The sequence below is a fragment of the Macaca nemestrina genome, chromosome 14, assembly GCF_043159975.1.
Source record: "Macaca nemestrina isolate mMacNem1 chromosome 14, mMacNem.hap1, whole genome shotgun sequence".
Classification (NCBI taxonomy): Eukaryota; Metazoa; Chordata; class Mammalia; order Primates; family Cercopithecidae; genus Macaca; species Macaca nemestrina.
In genome coordinates, this window is record NC_092138.1 from 12,447,054 (window position 1) to 12,474,339 (window position 27,286).

The 27,286-nt window shown below is 36.7% G+C and overlaps 1 protein-coding gene across 1 annotated transcript in view; it reads left to right on the top strand.

Annotated features, from left to right (window-relative positions):
• The window catches only part of LOC105498760 (ATP/GTP binding carboxypeptidase 1), a 203,351-nt gene that overhangs the window by 123,217 nt on the left and 52,848 nt on the right, over nt 1-27,286 (top strand). Inside the window, 2 exon segments of the mRNA XM_011771082.3 lie at nt 20,736-20,823; nt 24,801-24,945. Coding sequence (XP_011769384.1) covers nt 20,736-20,823; nt 24,801-24,945 — 233 coding nt within the window.

The window sequence follows — 27,286 nt, forward strand, 5'->3', positions numbered from 1 at the left end:
AATTAATTAAATTAATTTTGTTGGTATGTTGGGTGCTCCTTATGAGTTAAATATAAAGGCATATTTATTCCTGACATAATAGTCAATATAATTTTCAGAAGTGCTACAACTAGATTGCATTTTTACTAACTATATTCACTTAAAAATAGAACTCTTAGCACTTTAAACTTTATTAAAAAAATAATATTTTAAATTAAAAATACACGTTTTGGAGCAATGCTTCTCTGTTTCTTAAAAAAACCTATACCTTTATGTGATAGATAAAATAATTCCTCTAGTGTCATTTGAAATTTTAAAATGAATAAAATTCTGTAATTAAAACTAATTCAAAGCAGTGGGACAGATGGCTGCTTTATTTTTAAATTTCCTCTCCTTCTTCCCCCTTCTCCTTTGGATATTCTTGTATGTATATCACACTTTCCAAACTCACTATGTAGTGAATTTGGAAAACAGAATGGTGTTAAGAAAAAAATAAAACCATTGACAATACATCATCCAGAGATAATCACTTTAACATTTGTTGCTTCTTACCAGCCTTTTTTATAATGCAATGTATGATTTCTGCTTACATATAGTTATGCATTTATTTTTAAAAAAGAAGTCTCATAACCCATGTAATTTCATATTCTGTATTTTAATCAAAATTTATGTTATCAGCATTTTTTTTCTGGTTATTAAATATTCCTGTGAAACATTGTTTTAGGAGACATCCAATAGAAGTATTGTAATTTATCCAAACCTTTCTTTGTAAGACAGTTGTTTCTGATTACTTTCTATTTTAAATATTGCTAAGATAAACATTATTATACATAGATATTTGTGTTTATAATTCAGAGAAGTATCTGTATGCCAGGTACACATGCATGTTTTTCTGATGATAAAACAGTAGATATTAATATGGGAAAGTAAGCAAATTAAAACCAGTTTAACGGAAAATCTTTGGAAAAGGAGCATCCAAAAGAACCATTGTTTAACATTTCGTTATCTGTTCTTAAACTTATTCACATTCACATATATAATTTTAAAATTACATTTTACTCTTTTACAGATTTGGGATTATAGTATGAAAGCTCGTGTGTAACACTACATTTTTTTAAACTATACAATAATTTGTGAAAAAAATTTCCTCATGCCCATTAAATATTATTTGGCAGCATCGTTAGTAATGTCTGTGTAATGTTCTATTGAGTAAGGTACAATAAATGACTTGAATGATAACAGATTGAAGATTTAAATCTTTCTCCACATTTCAAAATTATAAGCTGTCTTGCAGTAGATACCCTTAATTATTTGTTTTCATATATGTGTCTGATTATTGTCATGAATTCCTAGAAGTTGCATTTCTCAAAGAGAATGAACATATGTTGCTGAAGACTAGGGAAAATGGGTGCTACAGTGCTGGTGAAGTATTAAATTAGTTCAGCCTTTTTGAAGTGCATTTGATAGTATGTTTTCAGTGTTTATATTTAACAGCATCCATCCAGATTTATTTTGGTATTTTCTGTGAATTGGGATTTAACTTAATCCTATTCTTAGTGGTTAAGTAGCTACAACTAAATTCATTCTTTCTCCAAAGAGTTTTAAAGTGTCGTCAATGAATTTATTGAATTGTTAGACATTTCACATTTACGACTGCATACCTGGTCCACTAATGAAAGGTACAAAATATCATTCAGAAGCCATTAAACATTGTTACTTTGTTTTGGCTGTTACAATGGTCAGGTTAGTAAAAACAGATTAGAACCTGATTGATAAAATGTCACCATAACTTGCTTATAATTCCTCACTTTTTGAATGTGAATTCAATTATTTTGACCTCTTACACATGTGTCCCCATTGGTTTGAAACACCACAGTTCTCATAATCTGTGGTCCTACATACTAGTTATGTTTGGGGGTTTCTTGTGGCTCTAGTACCACTGTGTTTCTAATTTATTTTGACTTTAAAATATAGTCTAACATCCTGTAGTTCTTTTCAAAAACAATTTACAGACTTTTCTACCTATTTTTTCTGAATAGTTGATTCTGAAGAATATGATTCACAATAATTTTATCAAATACCAAAAATTTCCATTGGATTAAATTTGTAGAATAGTTTGGGAGAGACAGAATTTTTTATATCCAGTCTTACTACTAAGGCACATGATGTTTTGTTTTGTTGATTCAAGTTTTTTTATGCCTTCACCTATGTTTTTTAGTTTTCTTTTTGTAAGTTTTATATTTCTGTTTACCTTTGTTTCTGTCATGAAGAGTTTTGTGAAAGAGTACTCCTATTTTCAAACATTACTTCTATTAAGAAAGCTATTGATTTTTATATATTTACTTGAAAATCAACCTTCTTGCTGAACTTTTTATTAGTTCTTATAGTTTCTGAGTTGGTACTTTGGATTTTCTTGATAAATACCTAGAATTCTGTGATTCATAGCTATATTGTGTATCTTTCACTGTTTTTGAATAGAATTTTGACAATATTTAAAATAAAAGGGATACAGTGGGCATCCTTGTATTTTATTTTAACTTTAATGGGCATGTTGCTAGTATTTACATTAAGCGTATTCTTGTTTTGAGATACATATTTTTCTGTTGCTCAAAATAGAAATGAAGAATTTCTATTTTTTTAAAAATCAGATTTAAAAAATTTTTTGCATTTATCAATAAATGTAATGTGACCATATTAGTCTATAACCTTTGAATGTGTTGTATTGTGTTAATAATATTCCTCTTATTAAGCCATCCTTGGATTTTAGAAATAAGTCAGCTTGGCTGTGTGAATTGATCTTTTATGATGCAGCTATTTTTTGTTTGTTAAAATTGTGTTTTAAGGTTTTACATTATAAGCTAGACAAGTCAGTTTCCTTTTTGGAAACTATCTTTGTCTAGTTTTGGAAGGAGGCTGATCTGACTTTGAACACTTAAATGTAAAGGCCTTTATTTCTCCACCCTATGTTCTGGAGCAGTTGAAATAACATATGTTTTAATGAAATTTGCAAAAAATATGCCTCTAAAACTCTAATTTTGTACCCTTTAATTGGGTGAAAGGGGGTGCTTTTGAACTTTTTCAGAGTTTTCTATAACTTAGTCTAGACTAGTTTTTTATTTTTTGTTGAGGGAGTCTTGATAATTTGTATTATATATTTTTATGTAAGTGACATTTAGATTTTAAAAATTCAGTAGCAGAAATTTGTGTGCTATCTGCAATATGTATATTTGCTTATTTTCTGGCTTAGTTTTTTCCAAGTTTTTGATACTTAAAATTTAAATTTGTTGTTTTACAATTTTAAAAAGCTGGTGTATTCATTATTTCTATTGGATTTTTTTTTTTTTTTTTTTTTTTGGAGATGGAGTCTCGATCTGTCGCCCAGGCTGGAGTGCAGTGGTGTGATCTTGCTGCAAGCTCTGCCTCCCGGGTGCAAGGAATTATCCTGCCTCGGCCTCCCGAGTAGCTGGGACTACAGGCGCACATTGCCATGCCCAGCTAATTTTTTGTGTTTTAGTAGAGATGGGGTTTCACCATGTTGCCCAGGCTCTTCTCAAACTCCTGAACTCAGGCAATCCACCCGCCTCAGCCTCCCAAAGTGCTAGGATTACAGGCGTGAGTCACCATGCCCGGCCTGGAATTTTTTATACTTATTAATTTATCCCTTTACCTCTCTGCAGGTTGATTTTTTTCTTTTTCTAACTTCTGGTAGGTTTACCTAAATTTATTTTTGTCAGTTGATCAAAGTAAGTTTCAAATTTTCTCTTGATTACAACTTCTGTATTCCCCTCCCAAATTTTAATAATAAGATCTCCTTGTTATTTTTTGTATTACTTGTATGCAATGTTGGTTTAGATTAGAATTATTTAGGCATGAGTTTATATTTTAATTGGTTGTATTATTTTTGTGAAGACTTTTTTCATTCTTTCAAATTTTAATCCATTTTGTTCACTGGCATGGAATTTTTGATTTGCAGTAATTTTTTGTGGCTTAATATCTGGTCAGTTTTTGTGTTCATGGGCACTTAGAAAATAATATTCATTCTTTGTAGGCAACATAATGTAACATGTATTATTTAGTGAGGAGAAAAAAAATGTTTTTCTTTTTACTACTCACACCACTTCCAACACTTTTGTGCCCAATGTGTGGGGATTTTCTCCACACATTCCAGTTCTCCTACTCTCCACACACCAACTGGTGTCCTTCCTACAATTCAGTTATGATACAAACTACCTGGAGTTAGTGCAGACCTCAAGGATTAAGGACTCAGTCTCCCACAACTGCCCCTCACTTCAGATGCCCATCAAAAGTAGTGGGTCCCCAGGTTACCATACTTCTCTCTGACTTAGTTACAAATAGGGGTTCCCATAACCCTCCTCACTTTGATAATTTGCTATGGCAGCTCACAGGACTCAGGGAAACACTGAATTACGATTCCCCGTTTATTATAAAGGATATGATTTAAGGATTCAGATGAACCGCCTGATGAACGGGTAGGTCCAGAAGAGTCCTGGGTACAGGAGCTTTCTTCGCCATGGAGTTGGAGTGCACCACCCTTCTGGCCTGTGGATGCATTCACCACTCAGAAGCTCTCTGAATCCCGTGCTTTGGAGATTTTTATGGAGGCTTCATCATGTTGATATGATTAACTGTTTCTAGCTCCTTTCCTTTCCCTTGAGGATGGAGTTTGGCTGAAAGTTCCAAGCTTCTTATCATGGCTTGTTCTTTTTGATGACCAGTCCCCATCAAGGAGTACACCAAGAGCTGCCTCATTAGAATAGAAGTTGTTTCTATCACCCAGGAAGTTCTAAGAGATTTAGATGCTCTCTGTCAGGGAGTGGGGTCAAAGACCAAATATTAGAACAAAAGATGTTCCTGGCACCTGCATTGCTTAGGAACTGACAAGGGTTTTAGGAGCTCTGTGCCAGGAACTGGGGGGTAGAGACCAATATGTATAGAGAGATTTCTTATTATTTCATATTTGGCTGGGCACGGTGGCTTATGCCTGTAATCCCAGCACTTTGGGAGGCTGAGGTGGGTGGATCACAAAGTCAGGAGTTCGAGATCAGCCTGACCAACATGGTGAAACCCCATCTCTACTAAAAATACAAAATATTAGCCGGGCTTGGTGGCGCGTACCTTGTAATCCCAGCTACTCAGGAGGCTGAGGCAGGGGAATTGCTTGAACCCGGGAGGTGGAGGTTCCAGTGAGCTGAGATTGTGCCGTTGCACTCCAGCCTGGGTGTCATAGTGAGACTCTGTCCCCGAAAAATATATTATTTCATATTTTTTATTATATATCTATTCAACTTTCTATATGTTTATTTTTTGTCTTTTCTATCTGCCTAAGACTTAAAAATACTTAACAGTCTCAGTTATGTTGTGTTTCTGTCAAGCCTTCATTTAAAAAATATTTTTTTCTATTTTAATGTGGGGTTACTTGGCACATAGAATTTTGTAAGTTTTCCATGTTCCTTTTGCATATCCCTTTAATAGTATAAAATTATCACATTTATCTCATTCAGCATTTTTTGCCTTGAATTCTGTTTTTATATTGGTTTGAATTTGCTTGATGTATATTTGCCTTTTTTTCCATAAATAAGATGTTGAATTTTGTTGTTTGACCATTTGTCTTTTAATAGACAAGTTTGACCTATTTAAAATTCTTATGGTTGAGGTGTTTGGGTGTTTATGCTTTCTGTTTTTGTGCTTCTTTATTGTTTATTTTTTATTTAGTGTGACACTTATTTTAGCTGTGGAATCCAAAATGTAAAATGCAAAAAAAAAAAAAAAAAAATTTAAAAAGCCCCTAAACCTCAAGATACAGATCACGAGGCATATTCTGCATTGGATTTTTCAGTCTTGCTCCATCTGCCTTAAGTTTAATAGAGATTCCTTCCAGATTCTGAGAAGTTGTCTATTGTGAGTTTTCTTTTTATTTCCATGTGTTCATAAGTATTTAGGAAGATAGTAGAAGCTATGGAGCTGTTTAGGTAGATGTAATATTTTATTAAACTTATCTTTAGATTTGTTAGGTCAGTACAACATAAAGCAAATCTTGGTTTGTCTTAACATTAACAGAATTAAAAGAAAGGGACCAAAATATTTTGGTAAACTATAATTTAACATTGTAAGCAATTATAACTAGCAATAATTCATTGTAAGGGTGGGGGCTGTGACCAAAGAAAGTATGTGCAGTGGAAACGTCTTCATCTGGAAGTATTTGTTTAATTGTCATACGTGATTGAAATGAGGAAGTAGTATCAATTAGGAGAGTAGCTTATTGTCTGTAAAAAAATTTTTTTTTATTGGGGCGTGCTGATTGGGGGACTATTTGAGTGCTGGATTCTAGAAAATGTGCCCAATAGAGGTCTTGTTCTTTGGCAGTGTCTCCAGAAAGGAACAGGCTGGCAGTTGCTTCTCTTTCAAGTTGCCCTTTTCTTTGAGCTTTTAAAAAGTGATTCTATTGAATACTTAGTGTTTCTCGTAAGTGAATGATCCTAAAGTTAAGCAGTTTAAAAATATTTATGTTTTGTACTGTATTTTTAATTGTAAAGAGAATACCGCCTTTGAAATACTGAATTTGAGAATGTATGTCAATAAATAGTAGTGCTATCTGTTTCAATCCATCACCCCCGTCTTACCCCCCATTACTTGGAAGGGATTTGCTGAAATTACCACTAGATGGCAGTCTTGCATTTTAGTACCAAGCTTCTCTTTCACTTTCTCTCCATCTTTGTTTTTCTCAGATATTTGAGGATTTTCAACTGCCTTCTTAAATAAATTCAACATGTTTGGAACCAGGCAATAAAGTAGAATTTTGAAGTCTAGCCTGTAACATTCTCAACCCTTTGCCCGTGTTAGTTAATTCAAGACTTCTCTGCCTCCCTAGAGTGGATTAGTCCCCCTGACAAATGTTCCTCATACATTTTTACCTTTTGGGGTGCTCTTTACAGTTTAATATTATTTAGCTGTGTGACTTTCCTACATTTCCTTTTTCTCTTTGTAATTAGTATTTTACATTGAGGTACTTTGAGACTATCTAAATATCTTGTTCCTTCTCAAGATTTTAATTTATTCATATCAGTATAGACTTGGTTTCCTATTTGACTCGAGTTATAATTTGCTGCTATCATTATTTATTTTGATATTCAAATTGTCCATGGTTTGGCCAGTGGGATACCATTCATGCTGGTGTGTGTGCCCTTTTGAGATATCCCTATCTTTCCTTATGGGTGCCCTTGCTTTTTGGCACAACAAGATGCTTAAGGCCTATCTTGCTTTTCCCTGCCCCTGAATGAAATCTGCCATTTCTCCCAAGAGTGCCGTTTTGCTTTAGTAGTGAATGGTGTTTAAAACCTAAGATCTGGCTGGGCGCAGTGGCTCACGCCTGTAATCCCAGCACTTTGGGAGGCCAAGGTGGGCGAATCACCAGCTCAGGAGTTCAAGACTAGCCTGGTCACATGGTGAAACCCCATCTCTACTAAAAATACAAAAATTAGCTGGACATGGTGGCGGGCGCCTGTAATCCCAGCTACTAGGGAGGCTGAGGCAGGAGAATCGCTTGAACCCAGTAGGTAAAGGTTGCAGTGAGCCGAGATCGCGCCACTGCACTCCAGCCTGGGCAACAAGAGTGAAACTCTGTCTCAGAAAAAAAAAAAAAAAGAAATTCTCTTGAAAACCAAGATCTGTACATGTGGTATAAACATTGCTATTGGGTTATTACCAAACTATCTCAATGAACAATTAGAGAGTATATTTAGTACCTACATAATATTTAAACAGAAATTCACCTTTGTAGTGGTTTCCATATTTGAATGTACATGTTTATATTTGTGTGTATATAATCACACAAACACACATACACGCCATGAGGTTATACTTATACCTTAACTTTCAAGCAAATAACACAGGCTTTATTCTTGTTTTCTTTCCATATTTACAACTTTCTTCTCCAAGATAGATAATTTTGGGCCCCATTATCCATGTAACTTATGAGATCAATTCCAGTTTATGTAACAGTCTCCGTATTGTCTATTTGGACAGATGCCTTCCTCCACCTTATTGAGGGTCTGATATCCCAAATCAGTCTTGTTTCCATCCTCCTGCATGGGTTCCCTCCCTATTTGTTTTTTCATTTTGTTTGTAATTTCTAGTCTTAGTACACTGTGATCAGAGAGTTTGTAATATTTCTATTTTGTGAAATTTGCTGTTGTTTTCCTTGTGATGTAATACAGTATCAGTTTTTATGAATGTATTGTGCTATTGAGAAGATATATTCTTTATATCTTATATCTTAATATATCATCATCAAATTCCAAGCAAAGAAGTTATCTTTGCTTAAAATTTGCTGATAATATGTTGTCATATATATTATCAATTTTTATGAATGTATCATGTGCTATTGAGAAGAAGATATAAAGAATATATCTTCACATAAGAAGATATATTTTTCGTCTGTATCAGGATGAGACATTTGACATTTAGATGTAAAAATTGCCATATTGATTATGTTATTGGGTTTTCTATGTTTTGTTTTCTTGTTCAATTGATCCGTCTTTTTCTGAGAGTGGTGCTTTGAAGACTATTATCAATAGTATGTCACTGTCAATTTCTCTTTGTATCTCCTGTAGTTTCTGCTTTATGTAGGAGGTTGATCTTATCGGATGCATTGATATTAAGTATTATATTTTCATTATGAATTGTGACTTTGTCATTATAAAGTTCCTCCTTTTTCTCATTAAATATTTTTTGTTCTAAAATCTACTTTAAGGATTTCAACCCCGATTTTATTGTTCCATCTGCCCTCTATATCTTCGCTCATTTTACTATTTATAAACAATTTAAAGTTTGTTATATTCTGACTTCTAGTAATGCTGAAGGCCTGGGCCATGTGTGGTTTTGTTTGTGCTACTTATTGAGTTTATTTATTTCTTCTTTGGTTGGGATGAAAAACCAAATTCTGAGACTGGAGGATAATGGCAGCCACCTGAATCTGAATCTGAAATTGCAGCTGTAATGCTAGATATGTTAGAAGCATGTATTTTTTTCTACATAGAGTCACTGAGTGCAGATAACATGCAGCTTACGATAAGTGCCTTCAGGTTGATTAGAGCTCCACTTTAAACTTTCCTTGTTCTCCTCATCTGTTAAATGAGGGTGTTAACATCAACTCCAACATTTTACAAATCTGTGATTTATAGTACATTAATGATTAGGACCTAAAACACCTCATCTTTCTTTGTATTTGCACATAATATTGACCATGTCCTCAATAAAAATTTGGCCTTTACTTGGATATTATTAGGGGCTAGTGCCATTGGATGTTACTCTGGCAATTTAATATTTTGATTATCTATATTTGAGGCAAAAAATGGACAATTTTAAGCACACTTGTTTCATGTATATGAAGGTTTATCCTTTGGCTAATGAATAAATCTTGTTCAGATATAGGCTTTGTATTACTGTATCAGGTTGAATAGACTGGTTTATTTAGTCTGAGTTTGTTTCATTTGATTGATTCTTGCTGGGGCAACTTACTTTGTCCAAATGGTTTCTGTTACAGTCAGAATATCCAAATATAGCTAACTTCACTGTGACCAAAATTTCATATGATCGCTTTAAATGTAATATAAGAATAATTGTTTTTTATAACATTAGAACACATGAGACAAATCTAAAGTGCCCTTTGACTTCAACTTGAACCTTTCACTTCTTTATATAGTTAACTTTTAAAAATTGATACATAATATTTGCACATATCTATGGGGTATGTGTGATATTTTGTTACATGTATAGAATGTGTAACAATCAAGTCGGGGTATTTAGGATATCCATCACCTTGATAATTTATCATTTCTCTATGTTAGGAATATTTTAAGTCCTCTCATACAATATATTGTTTCTGATCGTCACCGACTCTGCTATCGAACATTACAACTTAATTCTTTTCTTGAACTATATGCTTGCACTCATTAACCAACCTGTCTTCATCCCCCCATCCCTGCCCCACACCCTTCTCAGTTTTTGTATCTATTATTTTACTTTCTACTTCCATGAGATCAACTTTTTTACCTCCCACACATGAGTGAGAACATGAAGATTTGTCTTTCTATGCCTGGCTTATTTCACTTGACATAATGACTTCCAGTTCCATCCATGTTGCTGCAAAGGACATGATTTCATTTTTTATGGCCACGTAGTATTTCATTGTGTATATATATCATTTTCTATATTCATTCATCCATTGATGGATGCTGAGGTTGATTCATGTCTTTGCTATTGTGAATAGTGCTACAGTAAACATGGGCTGGGTGTAGGTATCCCTTCAGTATACTGATTTCCTTTACTTTGGATAAATACCCAGTAGTGGGATTGCTGGACCTTATGTTATTTTATTTTTAGCTTTTTGAGGAATTTCTGTACTGTTTTACATAGTGACTACACTAATTTATGTTCCCAACAGTGTGGAAGAGTTCTCTTTTCTCCACATCCTCACTAGCATCTGTTACTTTTTTTCCCTCTTTTTAATAATAGCCATTTTAACTGGGGTAAGATGGTATCTCATTGTAGTTTGATTTGCATTTCCCTGATGATTGGTGATGTAGAACATTTTTTTCATATGCCTGTTGGCCATTTGTATATCTTCTTTTGAGAAAAGTCTATGTCCTTTGCATACTTTTAAATGAGATTGTTTTGATTTTTTTTTTTACTATTGAGTTTTTTGAGTTCCTTGTATATTTTGGATACTAATCCCTTGTCGGATAAATAGTTTGTAAATATTTTCTCCCATTTGACAGGTTGTTTCTTTACCCTGTTAATCGATTGTTTCCTTTGATGGGAGAGTTTGGTCAAGTTACATTCATTGTTATTGATAGGTAAGGACTTACTCCTGCCATTTTGTTGTTTCCTAATTGTTTTGTAGTCCTCTCTTCTTTCCCTCTTTCTTTCCTATCTTCCCTTTTGTGAAGGTGATTTTCTCAGGTGATATTTTTAAATTTCTGTTTTGATTTTTTGTATATCGTAGGTTTTTTGAGATTACTGTGAGGCTTGCAGATAACATCTTGTAACCCATTATTTTAAACTGATGACAACTTAACATGGATTGCAAAAACGAACAAATTAACAAACAAGCAAAAATGAAACTAATAAAGGCTCTATACCTTTAACTTCTTCCCCCTCACTTTTTGACGTTTTGTTGTTTCTATTTATATCTTATTATTCTATGTCTTGAAAAGTTGTAATATTATTTTTGATAGGTTCATCTTTTTGTATTTCTACTCAACATATGAGTAGTTTACTCACCACAATTACAGTATTATATTATTCTGTGTAGTTATTATTACCATTGAATTTTGTATTTTCTGATGATTGCTTATTGCTCATTAATGTCCTTTTCTTTCAGAATGAAGAACTCACTTTAGCATCTCCTGTAGGACAGGTCTGATGTTGATGAATTCCCTCAGCTTTTATTTGTCTGGGGAAGTCTTTATTTCTCCTTCATGTTTGAACGACATTTTCAATGGATGTGCTTACCATTCTAGGATCAAAGCTTTTTTTCCTTCAGTGCTTTAAATGTGGCATGCCACTTTCTCCTGACCTGTAAGGTTTATACTGAGAAGTCTGCTACCAGATATATTGGAGTTCCTTTGCATGTTATTTGTTTCTTTTGTCTTGCTGCTTTTAGGATCCTTTTTTTAATCCTTGACCTTTAGTAGTTTGATTATTAAATGGCTGGAAGTAGTCTCGGAGTTAAATCTGCGTGGTGTTCTATAGCCTTCTTGTACTTGAATGTTGATATCTTTCTCTAGGTTTGGAAAGTTCTCTGGTATTATCCCTTTGAATAAACCTTTTTTTTTTTTTTTAAGACGGAGTCTTGCTCTGTGGCCCAGGCTGGAGTGCAGTGGCCGGATCTCAGCTCACTGCAAGCTGTGCCTCCTGGGTTTACGCCATTCTCCTGCCTCAGCCTCCCGAGTAGCTGGGACTACAGGCGCCCGCCATCTCACCTGGCTAGTTTTTTGTATTTTTTTAGTAGAGATGGGGTTTCACCAGGTTAGCCAGGATGGTCTTGATCTCCTGACCTCGTGATCCACCCGTCTCGGCCTCCCAAAGTGCTGGGATTACAGGCTTGAGTCACTGAGCCCGGCCTGAATAAACTTTTTACCTTATCTCTTTCTCTACCTCCTCTTTAAGGCCAATAACTCTTAAATTTGTCCTTTTGAGGAAACTGAAGTATGCTTAGATATTTTAGGCATACTTCATTTTATTCTTTTTTTTTCTTTTGTCTTCTCTGTGTATTTGCAAATAGCCTGTCTTCAGGTTCACTAATTCTTTCTTCTACTTGATCAGTTCTGCTGCCAGGAGACTATAATGTATAATGCATTCTTCAGTATGTCAGTTGAATTTTTCAGTTCCATAATTTCTGCTTGATTTTAAAAAATTATTTCAATCTCTTGGTTAAATGCATCTCATGGGATTCTGAATTCCTTCTCTGTGTTATCTTCAGTTTCACTGAGCTTCCTCAAAACATCTATTTTGAATTCTCTGTCTGAAAGATCACATATCTCTGTTTCTCCAGGATTGGTCCCTGGTGCCTTAGTTCATTTGGTGAGGTCATGTTTTCCTGGATGGTCCTGATGCTTGCAGATGTTCGTTGGTGTTTGGGCATTGAAGAGCTAGGTATTTATTGTAGTCTTCAGAGCCTGGGCTTATTTGTACCCATCTTTCTTGGGAAGGGTTTCCAAATATTCAAAGGGAATTGCATGTTGTGGTCTAAATCTTTGGTCACTGCAGCCATATCTGCACTAGGGGGATCCAAGCCTGGTAACACTGTGACCCTTGCAGACTTGTAGAGATACCACCTTTGTGGCCTTCAGTGAGGTACAAGAGAATTTCTTGGATTATCAGGCAGAGGCTCTTGTTCTCTTCACTTACTTTCTCCCAAACACACGGTCTGTCTCTTTGTGCTGAGCTGCCTGGAGCCGGACGAGAGATGATACCAGCAACCCTGTGGCCGCCACCACTGGTACTATACTAGGTCAGATGCAAAGCCAGCATAGCACTGGGTTCTGCCCAAGGCCCGTGGCAACCACTGCCTAGCTACTGCTGATGTGTTCACTCAAGGCCCAAGGGCTTTATAGCCAGACTTGTGTCCTACCCTTCAGGGCAATGAACTTCCCCCAGCCCAGGGCAGGTTCCAGAATGCTATACAGGAGTCGGGGCCTAGAGTCGGGAATGTTAGGAATCTACTTGGTGTTCTATTCTACTGCAGCTAAGCTGGCATCCAAACTGCAAGACAAAGTTCTTCCCACTCTTCTGTCTCTTTTCTTCATGTAGAAGTCTTTTCCCATATCCGTCACCATCCCAGGCCTGCGTTGACCACTGCCTGGCTCCTGCTGACGTTCCCTCAAAGCACAAGGTCTCTTCAGTCAGCTTGTGGTGAATGCTGTCAGGCCTGGGTCTCTCCCTTCAGGGTAGCAAGCTCCTCTGTGGCCCAGGACAGGTCCAGAAATGCTGTCCAGAAGCCAAGACCTGAAATCGTGGACCCGAGGAGCCTTCTTGGAACTGTTGTCAAGCTGGTGACCAAGCTGCAAGACAAAGTCCCCTTTACTGTTCTCTCTCCTTTCCTTGAGCAAAAGTAGTACCTCCCTGTGGCCACCCCCTGAAGCCAGCATGGCTCTGGGTCTCACCCAAGTCTTGCAGTGAGAACTGCCTGGGTACCACTGATGTTTATTCAAGGCCCAAGGGCTCTTTAGCCAGCAGATAATGAATCCTGCCAGGACTGGCCTCTTCCTTTCAAGGCAGTGGGTTCCCTTCTGGCCCAGGGTGTGTTTAGAAATGTCAGCTGGGGCCTAGGGCCTGTCATGGTGGCCTCAGGACTCTGCCTGGTACCCAGTTTTACTGTGACTGAGTTGGTATCCAAGTTATAAGACAAAGACCTTTTTGTTCTCCTCTCTCCGCTCTCAAGTGGAAAGGAGCCTCTCCTGGAACTAGGAGCCGTGCTTCCTGGGGTTGGGGGAAGGGTGGTATGAGTACTCCCTTGGCTGCTCTGGTTGGTGTCCCACTGGGCCGCATGCATACCACATTCACTGGCTCAGAGCCCAGCACAGCACCAGGACTTGTCCAGAATTTCAACCCTTGTGACCTAGACTGCCTTTCAAATTTATTTAGGACGCCAGAGTGCCTTAGCTTGCGGTGGTGAGGCTAACCAGAACTCAGGTTCTGACAGCTGGGATGGGCATTTCCCATCTGGCTAGGTCAGTCTGAATACTCCCTTCGTGGACACTGGCTGAGTTCTGCCTGGTGTTGCTTTCTGCTGTGACATAGGCAGCACTGAGTTCCAATGCAAAGTCCCACAGTCACTGCATGTTCTCTCCCTGAAGCACACAGATTCTCTGCTGCATGTGGCCACTGCTGCTGGACTGTGGGGGTGGTGTGAGCAATTCCAGATTGTCTTTCCTGCCCTCTTCAGTGCATTTCCTTGGTATGATCGCTCACCTGATTTTTGGTTCTTAAAAAGGTGCTTTCTTGCATGGATAGTTGTTCAATTCGGTGTTCCTATTGTGGGGCATGGAGTTGGGGGCGGTAATCACTGGAGGCTTCTATTTGGCCACCTTGTTCTGCCTCTCAGCTATTTATTTTGTTAAATAGGTTTACTTTCTCTCACATCTTCTCTTTGCTTCCTGGAACACCAAAAAATTGAATATGTGTTTGCTTTATGGTGTGCCATATGTCATGCAGGCTTTGTTCATTCTTCTTTATTCCTTTTTTCTTTATTTGTGTCTGACTGGGTTATTTGAAAACACCTGTCTTTAAGTTCTGAAATTCTGTCCTCTGCTTTAGTCTATTGTCAAAGATCTCTAATATATATTTTTTCTGTCATTCAGTGAATATTCTTCAGTTCCTGTGTTTGTTTGGCTTTAAAAAAAAATGATATCTATTTTGTTAAACTTCTCACTTACCTTCTGAATTGCTTTTCTGATTTCTTTGTATTATTTATCTGTGTTCTCTTGTATCTCACTGAGCTTCTTTGATATCATTATTTTGAATTATTTTTCCAGCATTTCATGTATTTCTGTCTCATTGGAATCTGTTGCTGGAGAATTATTGGTTGCTTTGGAGGTGTCGTATTTTCTTGTTTTTTTTTTTTTTTTTTTTTTTTTTTCGTGTTTCTTGTGTCCTTATGTTATTATTGGCACGTCTGGTATAACAGTCGCATCTTCCAATTTTTTAAATTTACTTTCATGGGGAGGACTTTTTTCTGAAGGCCTGTCTATGATATTGGCTGGGTAGGGCACTGTGGCTTTGATTCTGGGTGGATGCAGTAATGTACATCCTGTATGATGTCTTTGGTTGTAAACAGTGTCAGTGGTTTCTGTAATTGCTTCAGTGGCTTAGGAGGTGGTTGTTGATGGCGGCTGCGGTGAAATTTTGCTGGGAATGAGGGTGCCAGGTCGGCCATTCCTTGAGCACCAGGCGTGGCAACAGCAGGCCAGATTCCTGTCCTTAGGACCCACCATGACTGGTGTTAGTGGGTCTAAGTGGGCCAGTTCTTGGGCCCCCATGCAGCCTTCTCAGATGCTGGCAGTGCAGCTTTGGGCCAGATAGGTGGGTGGGTCCTTTGGCTCCTGAGCAGAAGGCATAGCATGAGCAATGGCAGGACCATTGGTGGGACAACCCTCTGCTTCCTAAGCAGTGTGTGCTAGTGTCGGTGGTGGCTGTGACAGGCTGGGTGGTCCAGTCCCCAGACCCGCAGGTGGTGTGTGAGGGTGTGCCAGCTGCAGAGGTAGTGGCAGGCGAGGTGGCCCATCCTCAGACCCCTGGGAGGAATGCTCAGGTGCCAGCAATGGGTGACATGGCTGAGCGATCCCTAGGCTCCCAGGTATGCTCTGGTGTTGGGGATGGTGGGGAAGCCAGGCCAGGCAGGCCTGTCCTCAAACCCCTCACGTGATTTATAGGGGCTCTGGCTGTAACGAGGATGGCTGGGGTGATCCCTAGACTCCCCTTAGAGTGTTTGAGTGGGGGCAGCAGCAGAGCTGGTGGGTTGGGGAAGGCTGCCCTCAGGGAGCTTGCAAATGTACCCCAGCCCTGCTGCTAGGGATTGCTAAGCTGCTATCAGTGGCAGGCTGGGGAGTGTATGCCTCAGCCCCAGGCGACAGCTGGGGACCCGGGAGCCTGTTTGCAGGGCGTGTGTTAATGTAGGGTGACCACACTGCCAAGGGCAATGGAGTTGCTGCCAGGGCCTTGTGCTTTGGCCCCAGTGGCAGCGGTCAGCAGTGGTGGTGGCTGCGGGTAGAGGAGCCTGTCCTCTGGGCACCTGCAAATGCATGACAGCTTGCTGCTGGGAGGTGGGGTCTCTGCCAGTGACTTTTGCTTAGGTTTCAGTGGCAGCAGCCTGTGGCATTGGTGGCTGTGGGTTGGGGAGGCAGGGGGCAGGATGCAGTTGAGTGGGGGTTGGGTTCTCAAAACTGTGCCAGTACTGCTGCTGCTTAGGTCACACCCCGTGTGAACTCACTCTCTGGAGCAATGCCTTCGTGCAGTCTCAAGGCAGCTCCCTGTGTTAGTCTCAGGACCTGCGAGGATGGAGGGGCTGCCCCCTGGCTAGGACTGGAGGAGTCTGTAGTATGGATGTGGACCACTGAGAATCTCACTTACCCTTTTCCTGTACTGGGAAGCCTCCCTGGCTCCCGGCCAAGTAGCCTGCCCGCCTTCCCTCTCCTTCATTGTGTTAGGTGTTCTGGTTAGTTTTCGGTTGAGTTTCAGTGTTCTGTCTTAGATGATCTATTTCAAGTGTGATTATCTACTCACTGTTTTGCTGCTGCTTTGTGGAGGAGGTAAGTGCCGGATGCCTCTAGTCAGCCATCTTGAAGCCCCTCCTCTGTCTCCTGTGGTCACTATTGAAACTATTATAATGAGTTTTGTGTTACAGTGAGTTTTATGTGGGTGGAAGGAGTCAAAACTTCAGATTGAAGTGCACTGCTCGCTGCGTCCCAGGAAGGGATCAGGAAGGCAGACTTATTTTATATGTACCAGTGACACTTCTGAGTTTCAAGTATAAAGAGAAAATTTTAACATGCTTCCACTTTAAAAGAATAGGTTACTTAAAAGGAAATAATGATAATAATAATACCAGCAGCTAACATTCATTGATTATTTGCCACATGCCAGACCTTGTTCCAAGTGCTAACACATGTAATCCACACAACAAACAACCCAGTGAGGTTGTCACCCTCATTTTACAGAAAAGAAAATGGGGGCATAGAGTGGTTAATAGTCTGGCCAGGATCATGCGTCTGGTATGTGGTGAAGCTGGAATTCAAACCCAGGAAGTTTGGTTGTGGATTGCATGCTCTTAATCACTGTATTTTTCTGCATATTTAAAAAATTAAACTAGTGTTGGACTGCTCGTCTGTGGCACTGGAAGCCAGTGGACATCCAAATGTCTTTTGAAGAATCTGTAAATTGTTTGTCACTGCCAGCAAACTGCATGTCAGTGTTTATAAGAATTGAGAAAATATACAGAGTGAAGATCTGTCTCAAAAACAGTAATTCAGAGATATGCTATCTGATCTCTCTCTGAACAACATGAGTAAAAGGTCTCAAGGTAGAAGTATTGGAACTTATAAAATGTATTAACCAAAAATATTCTAAGGGGGGTAATATAGGAGAAGTGAAAATTAACTTGTCTCAGTGGGATGGCTTAGTTATTTAATATAGTGTTAGAAAAATATCAATCATGACTATGAAGGTGGAAAAGTAGAACTGAAAAGCATGATAGAAAGCTTCCAGATTAAGGAAGAAAAGAAAATGTGGAGCAATGTAACCAAACCAATAAAAATAAAATGGTAAGAAAAAAAAAGCATTTGTTGATATCAGAAGTAGAAAATAAGATGTAGGGAATACAATGAAATGTATATCCATCATCATCAACTATGAATAAACTGTGAAGTACCCTCAAAAGGTCAGATATTAAAAGTAACACAGTTTAGTGTGGTCTCTCTCTCTATTTCTCTCTCCCTCTATCCCTCTGTTCTTCTGTCTCTCTCCCTCTCTCCTCTGCTCCCCACCGTGTGTGTGTGTGTGTGTGTGTGTGTGTGTGTGTGTGTGTGTGTGTGTGTATTCAGTGACAAGGTTGAAAATGAATGGGCAAAGATAAAATAGGCAAATGAAATTAAAATAAAGCAAAAGTGGTTAATATTCGTGTCAGTCAGCCGGGTGCAGTGGCTCACACCTGTAATCTCAGGACTCTGGGAGGCTGAGGCGGGCAGATCACCTGAGGTCAGGAGTTTGAGACCAGCCATGGCAACACGGTGAAACCCCGTCTCCACCCAAAAATACAAAAATTAGCTGGGCACGGTGGCATGCGGAAGGCTGAGGCAGGAGAATCACTTGAACCCGGGAGGTGGAAGTTGCAGTGAGCCGAGATTGCACCATTGCACTCCAGCCTGGGCAACAGAGCGAGACTCCATCTCGGAAAATAAATAAATAATAATGTCAGACTAAAATGTCAAGGTCAAAAATACTGATTTGCATAAAGACAGATAATTTGTATTTGCAAGTTGCAGTCCTTGAAGATGCTGTAAACCTTTATACAGCACGACAACCCTAGCCACATGGCTCCTACATAAGCAGGACAAAAAGTTCCCGGAAATACAGCTTGATTAGAAAACATTTATGAGAATTTAAAGTACTTCTTTCAGAATTTGACATATCAAGAAGACAAAAATAAGTAAGGCTATAGAGAATTTGAATAATATAATCAACAAGTTTGATTTTTTGATTCACTAGGATCCCATTTGAAACCCGAGACGGAGGTGTGAGATACAAGAAAAAGTGGTACTAATCTGGGAGTCCAGTGAAAAGAAGTAACAGGATGAAATCCGAGATTTCCTAGAAGGCAACTCATCCAAATTAGAATTAAAAGTTAGTTGTATCCTGGACATACACTTTAAAAAAAGTGGACTGAATTCTAAGAAATGATATAACGTGATAAAAAAACCAAAAACTTAGGGACATCAGGGGAGAGAGAGAGAGAGAAAGAGAGAGAGCGTGAGAAATACCAAAAGCGATTAGCAAAAAGGGAGATTCTTAAGAGGCTATAGCTGTTGAAAGGAAATTTTAAAAAGTATGTTTATTAATAAGTCACCATATTGACATGGAATTCCAGCTGAATTATATTTATCCTTTAAAAAATAGATGGTGCTTTTATTATTTATTCTTCGGAAGTTTTAAAAGTTAGTTTTCTGAAGCTCATATAACCTTTACCATACTTGGTAAAAGTAAATTGAAATAAGAAAGATCATCTTAAGAATTTAGATGGAAACATTCTAAATATTAGTTAGCTTAGTCACATAGTGTTAAAAGAGTAGCATTTTCTTAGAACGCAAAGATAGTTCAACAATAGGAAGCCTACCAACATAATTTATTGAATCAACAGTTTAAAGGAGAAAAGCCATTTGATTCTATTATTAGATGTTGAAAAGGCATTTGGTAAAGTAATTAAAACTCTGAAGTATAATAAAAATTATAGTGAAACTACTCAAGTTAGGGTACTAATAATAGCATTTACCATCTAAAAGTGGTTGTGAGGATTTAACTACTTAATACAGGTAAAAACCATTAGAGCAGTGTCTCACATACAGAAATTATTCATTGTTAGCTATTTTTATTACTTAAACATGACAAAGTTGATTTGCAAAAAAGGGGCAAATATTTCATGGAATGGAAAACATTCTGGTTCAAGTCATGAAAAAGAATTGTTTGTTCTTACCGCTATATTCAGCATAATTTTTTTGAGGTTTACTTTATCTAAATGTAGTAAGAGTAGAAAATGAAATAAATGATACAAATACTAGAAGAGGAGATAAAATATTTTAATTATATTACTAGAAAATTCATGAGACTACTAAAAACCTGTTAAAATTAGTTTATTTGATAACGTGAATATTAAGATAAATATAAAAAATAAATGAATAGTGCTTCATTGTGGGAATAACGAATCAGAAATGGAAAGGGAAAAAAGAATCTTATAAAAATACTCACAGGTAAGTTTTATAAAATTATTCTGTACCAGGAAAAGAAAATGACTCTATCCTTAAGTTAGAATTTAAGACAAGTCAAACCAGATCTCAATAAAAGTTGTCAGCCTTTCTATAATTAACATGAATTTAATTCAGTTCAATCTGGAAACCTAGTATATCATTTAGAAATTAGGTAAGATGATTTTAAAGTTCATGTGGAAAACATATTTGTAAGAATACCCAAGAAAATATACTTTATATTTTTGAGTCCCTCTTCCTTTTCTGTCCTACGAACACATACCTCATGGAGAAGAGTGGGGAAGAAAGCAAACATGCCATTTTGGTGGCGTTTTCCCATTAATTTCAGTGTAGGTGGAAATCCACGGAGAGTTAGAGGGATGATTGTACATTATGTCTTTACGTACGTTTTGACTGTTTCAATTTTTATAAGGAATATGTTATCTTTAATTGATTTCATGTAGAAAATTTAATAGAAAAGAGTTTAATGACTTTTCACTCTAAAGTTGCAATCCTGTATTATTAAACTAAAAAATAAAAGCATATAATTGATTGACTTGGGATGTTTAAGAAATGCATCAGATTTTTAAAATACATACTAAAACACTGAAATGTAATTTATTTCTGCTTTCCTGAATGTTTGGTGCTTTCTACAAAGTCAAGATTAATTTTTAATTCAAAAATTCTGAAAATAATTTTCTGTCTTTTTTCTGTCTTTCAAAGGTATGCAACCACTCATGTATTCGGTTCAGGAAGCATTAAATGCCAGACCATGGTGGATTCGTATGGGGACTGACATTTGTTACTATAAGTAAGGATTTTAAGAATATTAATAGAACGTCAGCTTACAGAAGGCAGTATTAAGTACATCCTGTTTCAGTGTAAAAGGAAACAGTAATTATTGCATACTTTGAATTGTGGTGCTATGCTTTAGTAATTCTAAAAAATCCTTTTGAACTTGAGATCCACTTACAGAGTGTATATAGTAGAAATAAAATGTGTTGTATAGGCAGATAAACTTAGGTCCAGGCCATGTCTCCACCGCTTAGAGAGTTATGTGTCCTCAGCTTTTCCAGCTTTAAAACTCTGGAAACTTTATTGAATAAAACTGAAATTAGGAATTACGAGTAGTAATTTGCAGTGGCTTTTTGTTGTTCCTATGATATCAAGTATAACTCTTAGTTTTTCCCTTTTTATATTAACACACAATATTTACTTCATTGTAATTTCCAAAATGTTAACTGGAGATGTGTTCCAAATACAGTACATCAGCTTACACTGTTCATCTTTGACTGTAAATATGTGATCTACTTATAGCAAGTTAGAAATAAGTGCTAGAGGCTGAGTATGGTGGCTCACGCCTGTAATCTCAGCACTTTGGGAGGCAGAGGTGGGCAGATCACCTGAGGTCAGGAGTTCAAGACCAGCCTGGCCAACATGGTGAAACCCCGTCTTTACCAAAAATACAAAAATTAACCGGGCATTGTAGTGTGTGCTTGTAATCCCAGCTACTCGGGAGGCTGAGGGAAGAGAATCGCTTGAACCTGGGAGGTGGAGGTTGCAGTGAGCCGAGATCGCACCACTGCACTCCAGCCTGGGTGACAGAGCGAGACTCCATCTCAAAATAAATAAATAAATAAATAAAATAAAATAAAATAAATAAAATATAAAATAAAAATAAAATAAAATACAAAGAATTAAGTGCTAGAAATCATTTCCTACTTCTGTGGAACAGTTTGGTTATTCTTCAGCTCCACCTCTAAGTACTCGAGGATTCTCATGTATCTTGCTTCTCATTTTTACTCTGTGTCTGCAAATGTTTCCAGGTAATGTTCATTGCTGGTTCCACTTGGCACCCCTGTTTCTGCTCTAAGTTCAATCCTGACATTTCTGTATGGGGAATTTTGACTTTTTAGATTGTGCTTAACTGGCACTAATGCCCCTCTTTTTTAGTTTTATCAATTAGAAGAAGGCTTCTAAAATTAAACTGTTTTGACATGGCTTTGGGAAAAACTTGGTCTTAAGTACTCTTATTTTCTGCGAAAGAAAATCTTCCTTGGGATTCATCTTAGTAAGATTTCTTCCTTACTCTTATTACCAAAATGAATAGCGAATAAATGAGAAACAGAAGTAAAGGTAATATGTAATTCATCTGCACCATAATACATCTTGTACTTCTTTTAATGGTAGACTAACATAAAAATAGTCTTTGATCACTTGTCTGTTTCTCATAAAGTTGAGTGAAGCTACCTGAGCAGTGCTTGGCTAGATTTTAGCAGAATTATTTAGACTATTAAAGAATGAAACAATGTTTTTCAAAATGCATTCTTTATTTCACGCTTCTTTATGTTGTCACATTAGAAATTGTTAATCAAGGAATGCTTTTTCACATTGCAAAATGAATGATCGTAGCAGGACAAGTTGTTCTATTCTATGTAAGGGGTGATGGCAAGGATTTTTATATTTTTAGTTTAAGTTCTGTCTTTTCTTTTGGCTACTACTTCCTGATCTGTAAGTGGAGTTCAATTCAACAAACATTTATTAACCACTTTCTGTGTAAGACTCTATTCTAGTTGTTTTCCTGAAGCCTGAGATAGGTTTATTTATTTTAATTTTAATTTTTTTTTTTTGAAACACAGTCTTGCCCTATCGCCCAGGCTGGAAAGCAGTGGTGCGATCCGGCTCACTGCAGCCTCAAGAGCATATCATCATTCCCAGGCTCAAGTGATCCTCCCACCTCAGCTTCCCCAGTAGCTGGGACTACAGTTGTGAACCGGCTAATTTTGTCTTTTTTGTAGAGACTGGGTTTTCACCATGTTGCGTTCCATCTGCTTCAGCCTCCCAAAGTGCTGGGATTACAGGCATGAACAAAAGTGCCCGGCCTGAAATTTAGATGATAAGGATTAAAATCTGTTTTTGCATTGTGCCGTAACTTTTCATGTCAGCTAAGTCCATTTAGATGATAAGGATTAAAATCTGTTTTTGCATTGTGCCGTAACTTTTCATGTCAGCTAAGTCCTGTGATGCTTGTTTGTCTTATCTATAAAATGGAATAAAACTGCTTTTCACCATTACATGAGATAATATATGTTTCACTGGTTTATAAGCTAGAAACTGCCATATAGCTATAATGTGGTAGTATAAATACCTCTCCAATTAAATGTTAAACTTTTGAGGGAAAAGAGTTGGCAAGGACTAGTTTTTGAACTTGTTTTGCATTTTTGTTAATCCTTAGCACTCTGTCATTGGGTATCTATTCAAGATACTGTGCATAAGTTAATGAAGACTATATCAATTTGAAAATACTTTGAACATTTATGTGCATGAAAAAATAACCTATAGGCCCTGGTTTTTCTTCATTTCATGACTTAAATGATACAAGATGATTCAGAATTTTAGAAATTAAGTTGTTAGAGCATCTTTAAGTCAGCATATGTCAGCAGTATTTAGAGTCTGGAAAGTAATGTATAGTTTTAAAAACTTTATTATGGAAATCTTCAAACATTTACAAAAACAGAGAATAAGATAATGAGGCCCCTTTTATTCATCACCCATTTTCAACAATTATCAACACATGGTGAAGCTTGATCAACTTCAGGTTTGATTTTTGGCAGTAACTTCTGACCTCAGGTGATCTGCCCACCTCAGCCTCCCAAAGTGCTGGGATTACAGGCGTGAGCCACTGCACCCGACCTCTAGCACTTACTTCTAACTTGCTATACGTAGATCACATATTTACAGTCAAAGATGAACGGTGTAAGCTGATGTTCTGTATTTGGAACACATCTCCAGTTGACATTTTGGAAATTAAAACTTTTACTCATACTTCCACAATGAATTTTTAAGGCCATTTTCAGATATTGTATTTTATCCATATATACTTACATAAGTATTTCTAAAAGACAAAGGCTGTTTAAGACAATCTAACCACAATGCCATTATCACAACACAGAAAGATTAGGAAAATTTCTTACTGTGATGAAATATCCAACGTTGAAACTTCCCCAATTGCCTCTAAGTGGTGTTTTATAGTTTTATTTAATCATAATCCAGCTAAGGATCACACATTACATTTGATTTTTGTTGACATGTCCCTTAAGTCTGTTAATTTATAGGCTTCCCTTTTTTTTTACATTTCTCATTTTGCTAAAGAAGCTGGATTGTCATGTAGGGTTTTTCACATTTGGATTTTACTGGATTGCATCCCTGTGGTGTTAACAAGTACTTCTGTTTCACCAGTTTCCTATAAACTGTTAGTTAGATCTAGAAGCTTAATCAACTTCAGGTTTGACTTTTGGCAAGAATACTTAATAGGTGGTGCAATGAATTCCCATTGCATCATGTCAGGAAACATCATCATCTCTGATTGTTTCTCTTTTTGTAATCTTAAGATTGATTAGTGAACCCAGGTCTTGTAGCCTGATCCATCCACGTAAAGGTGTCCATCAGCCTTTCCTCTCTTGATTGTAGCAGCCACTGATGATCATTTTCTAGATTCAATAATGTGTATGGATGTCAAAGAATGGGGTTCTAAAAATTTTTTTTGACGTGAAGAGTATTAGCTCATTTAATTAGTAAATTCAGAAGTGAAAAGTTATGTAGTGTCATCGGCTGATAACAGTTAACTGCTTTATGAGTACTAAGTTTTTTTTTAATAGGGTATTTAAGTTACACTTTTTACAGACTCGGGTTTTTCTTTTTTCCCTGAAGTTCTATTTAATAAAAGTAACAAGGAAAATCAGTTTTTGTGTGGATGAAATGAACATGTTTTATGCTTTTTTATTGTAGAAATCATTTCTCAAGAAGTTCAGTTGCTGCAGGTGGGCAAAAGGGAAAATCCTACTATACAATTACATTTACTGTCAGTTTTCCACATAAAGATGATGTTTGCTACTTTGCTTATCACTATCCATATACGTATTCAACTTTACAGGTAAGAACTCTAAATTCAATTGCATTATATTGGATATGTGTAAGATAATGGAAGAAAATTGAGTTTAGTTAAATATTCTAACATAAGGAAAATGAAGTTTAGTTAAATATCATAACATAAGAAAAGGGTTTAGTGTTGAAGATTTTGGAAAATACTACAATATTTCTTGAGGAGTAAAATGGGAATGTGATTTTTTTTTAAATAGAAATATTAAGGAACTTTGACATGATTTTTACTTCCCATCTTTTGTTGAAATCCACAGTTCTCTGAGCTAAGATTCCATAATTGACAAATTTTAACCAGGTGAGATTTCTGCATGTTTAACCAGAATCTCATAGAAAATAGAGTATTAGGAAAATGTGGATGCAATTTGAGTTTTTTAAAAGGAAAAATTGAGATCTTTTTCTGAAGGAAATGGTTTTATTATGGAGACCTAGATCCAAATTTTTAAGAATCTGGGGTATAAGAGTTGTTTTGTGTGAGACCTTTTGAGGTTTTGAATATTGGCAAAACGAAACTAAAAAAACTAAACAAACAAGTCTAGTAATTAAATATCAACTGTGGTTGATATTTATTCTCAGAACAGAATTATCTATTCTAATGGTCAAGGATCATGAAGATGTGATCAATTTACCAATAAAGAAATTGGAACACTATAATTAGAAACAAGCTCCCAAATTATTAGAGAGGAGAAAATGAAAGAAAAACGTAGTCTATAGAGCAGAAGAGAGATCAAACCTAAGAAGACTAAATGAGGCTGACAGCCTTAAATGAGACTTACTGTACTTTAATAAAGGTTACAACCTACCATAAAGGTACGATGTTCATGTATCTTTCTGTGCTCAGTAGTTCTACTTTTGAGTAATTTATCCTAGGAAAACAAATAAGAATGCACATAAAAATATATTTTCACTGTTTTTATTTGCCTGGTTTTATGTTATTGTTCTTTACTGATTGTGCCTTTTAATATGTTTTGAATTCTCCTGCTTTCTTTCAGTCCCCCTACCATGATGTTTTCCAGGCATGACCATTGTTTCTCACCTGGGCTTCTGCCAGCCTCTTTGTAACTGGTGTCCTAGGATTCAGTTTTGCCCGCTTTGCTCTTCATTAGTTACCCCACCCGCTCCGACAAACCCCAGACTGTAGCCAAAGGGTTCTTTTATAGCTAATCTTATCACAAAATGCCCTGCTTAAAACTCTTCAGTGATTTCCCTTGCCCTTTGTATGAAGTCTAAAATTCTTACCATGATTCACCCTGTCCTTTTTCTAATAATCCCCCCTTTTTTTTTTTTTTGCCATATCCACATACTATTTGAAGTATTATTTATCTTTAAATAGACTTTAAAATAGATTACTCTTTGAAGTGTATCCTTGTCCTCAATTAATATCCATGAAATCATTTAAATTATATCCTCATCCTCAGTTAATATCTGTGACATCCATGAAAGATTTAATGTGCTAGACTTGTTTCTAATTCACATAAAATATATACCTATTAAACTTCTAAAATATCACTTAGTTGTCTCGATTACCAGTGGTATGTATACTATGCTTTGGGAAAGACCAGTCTACCAGGCCCTTCATTCTGTGTCAGATTCTTTGTTTCTTACCTTTGTAGCTATAATGAATCTTACTGAATTCTTTGAAAAGCCCTGTTCTGTCTTGTGGTCTTCCTAATATTTTTCCTTCTGCCTGCAGTATTCTGCCCTCTTCACTCGTCCTTTGGAGTTTAGTTTAAATGTAGTTTTCTCTAGAAGACCTTCCCTGACTGCCCAGACTTGGCTAAGGTCCCCTCCCCTTATTACAGGCTCCCACAGCACTCTCTATTTTCCCTAGGGTAGGGTTCATTTATTCATTGTCATATCCCCAATGCCCTGTAGTTTCTGGAAAATAGTGACCACTCAGTCAATAGTGATTATGTGAAAGAACATAGGCAAAAGTTTAAAAACCAACTGAATATCTAAAAATAGGGAATTGAACAATTTATTTTTGGTATAACCACATCATAAGACCATTAAAACTTGTATTTTCAAAAAATACACATTTAACGTGTTTAATGATGTGGTATCGTATTCATAATTATGAATATATATGTGTTTGTGTGTATGTATAAATTTTTAAGTGATAAAATCAGATTATAAAAGTCTTTGTGTAATCATGGTTTTGCTTACATACCTTGTGTTAGTGGTAATCTAGGCGGTGCAATTGTGGATGTTTTAAATTTTTAAAACATTAAAAAAATTTTTTCTTTGTTTTTTTTTCACTGTCAGACATTTTACAATAAACCCATATTAATCTTGAAATCAGGAAAATAAATTGTTAAAATTTGTGCTACATAATT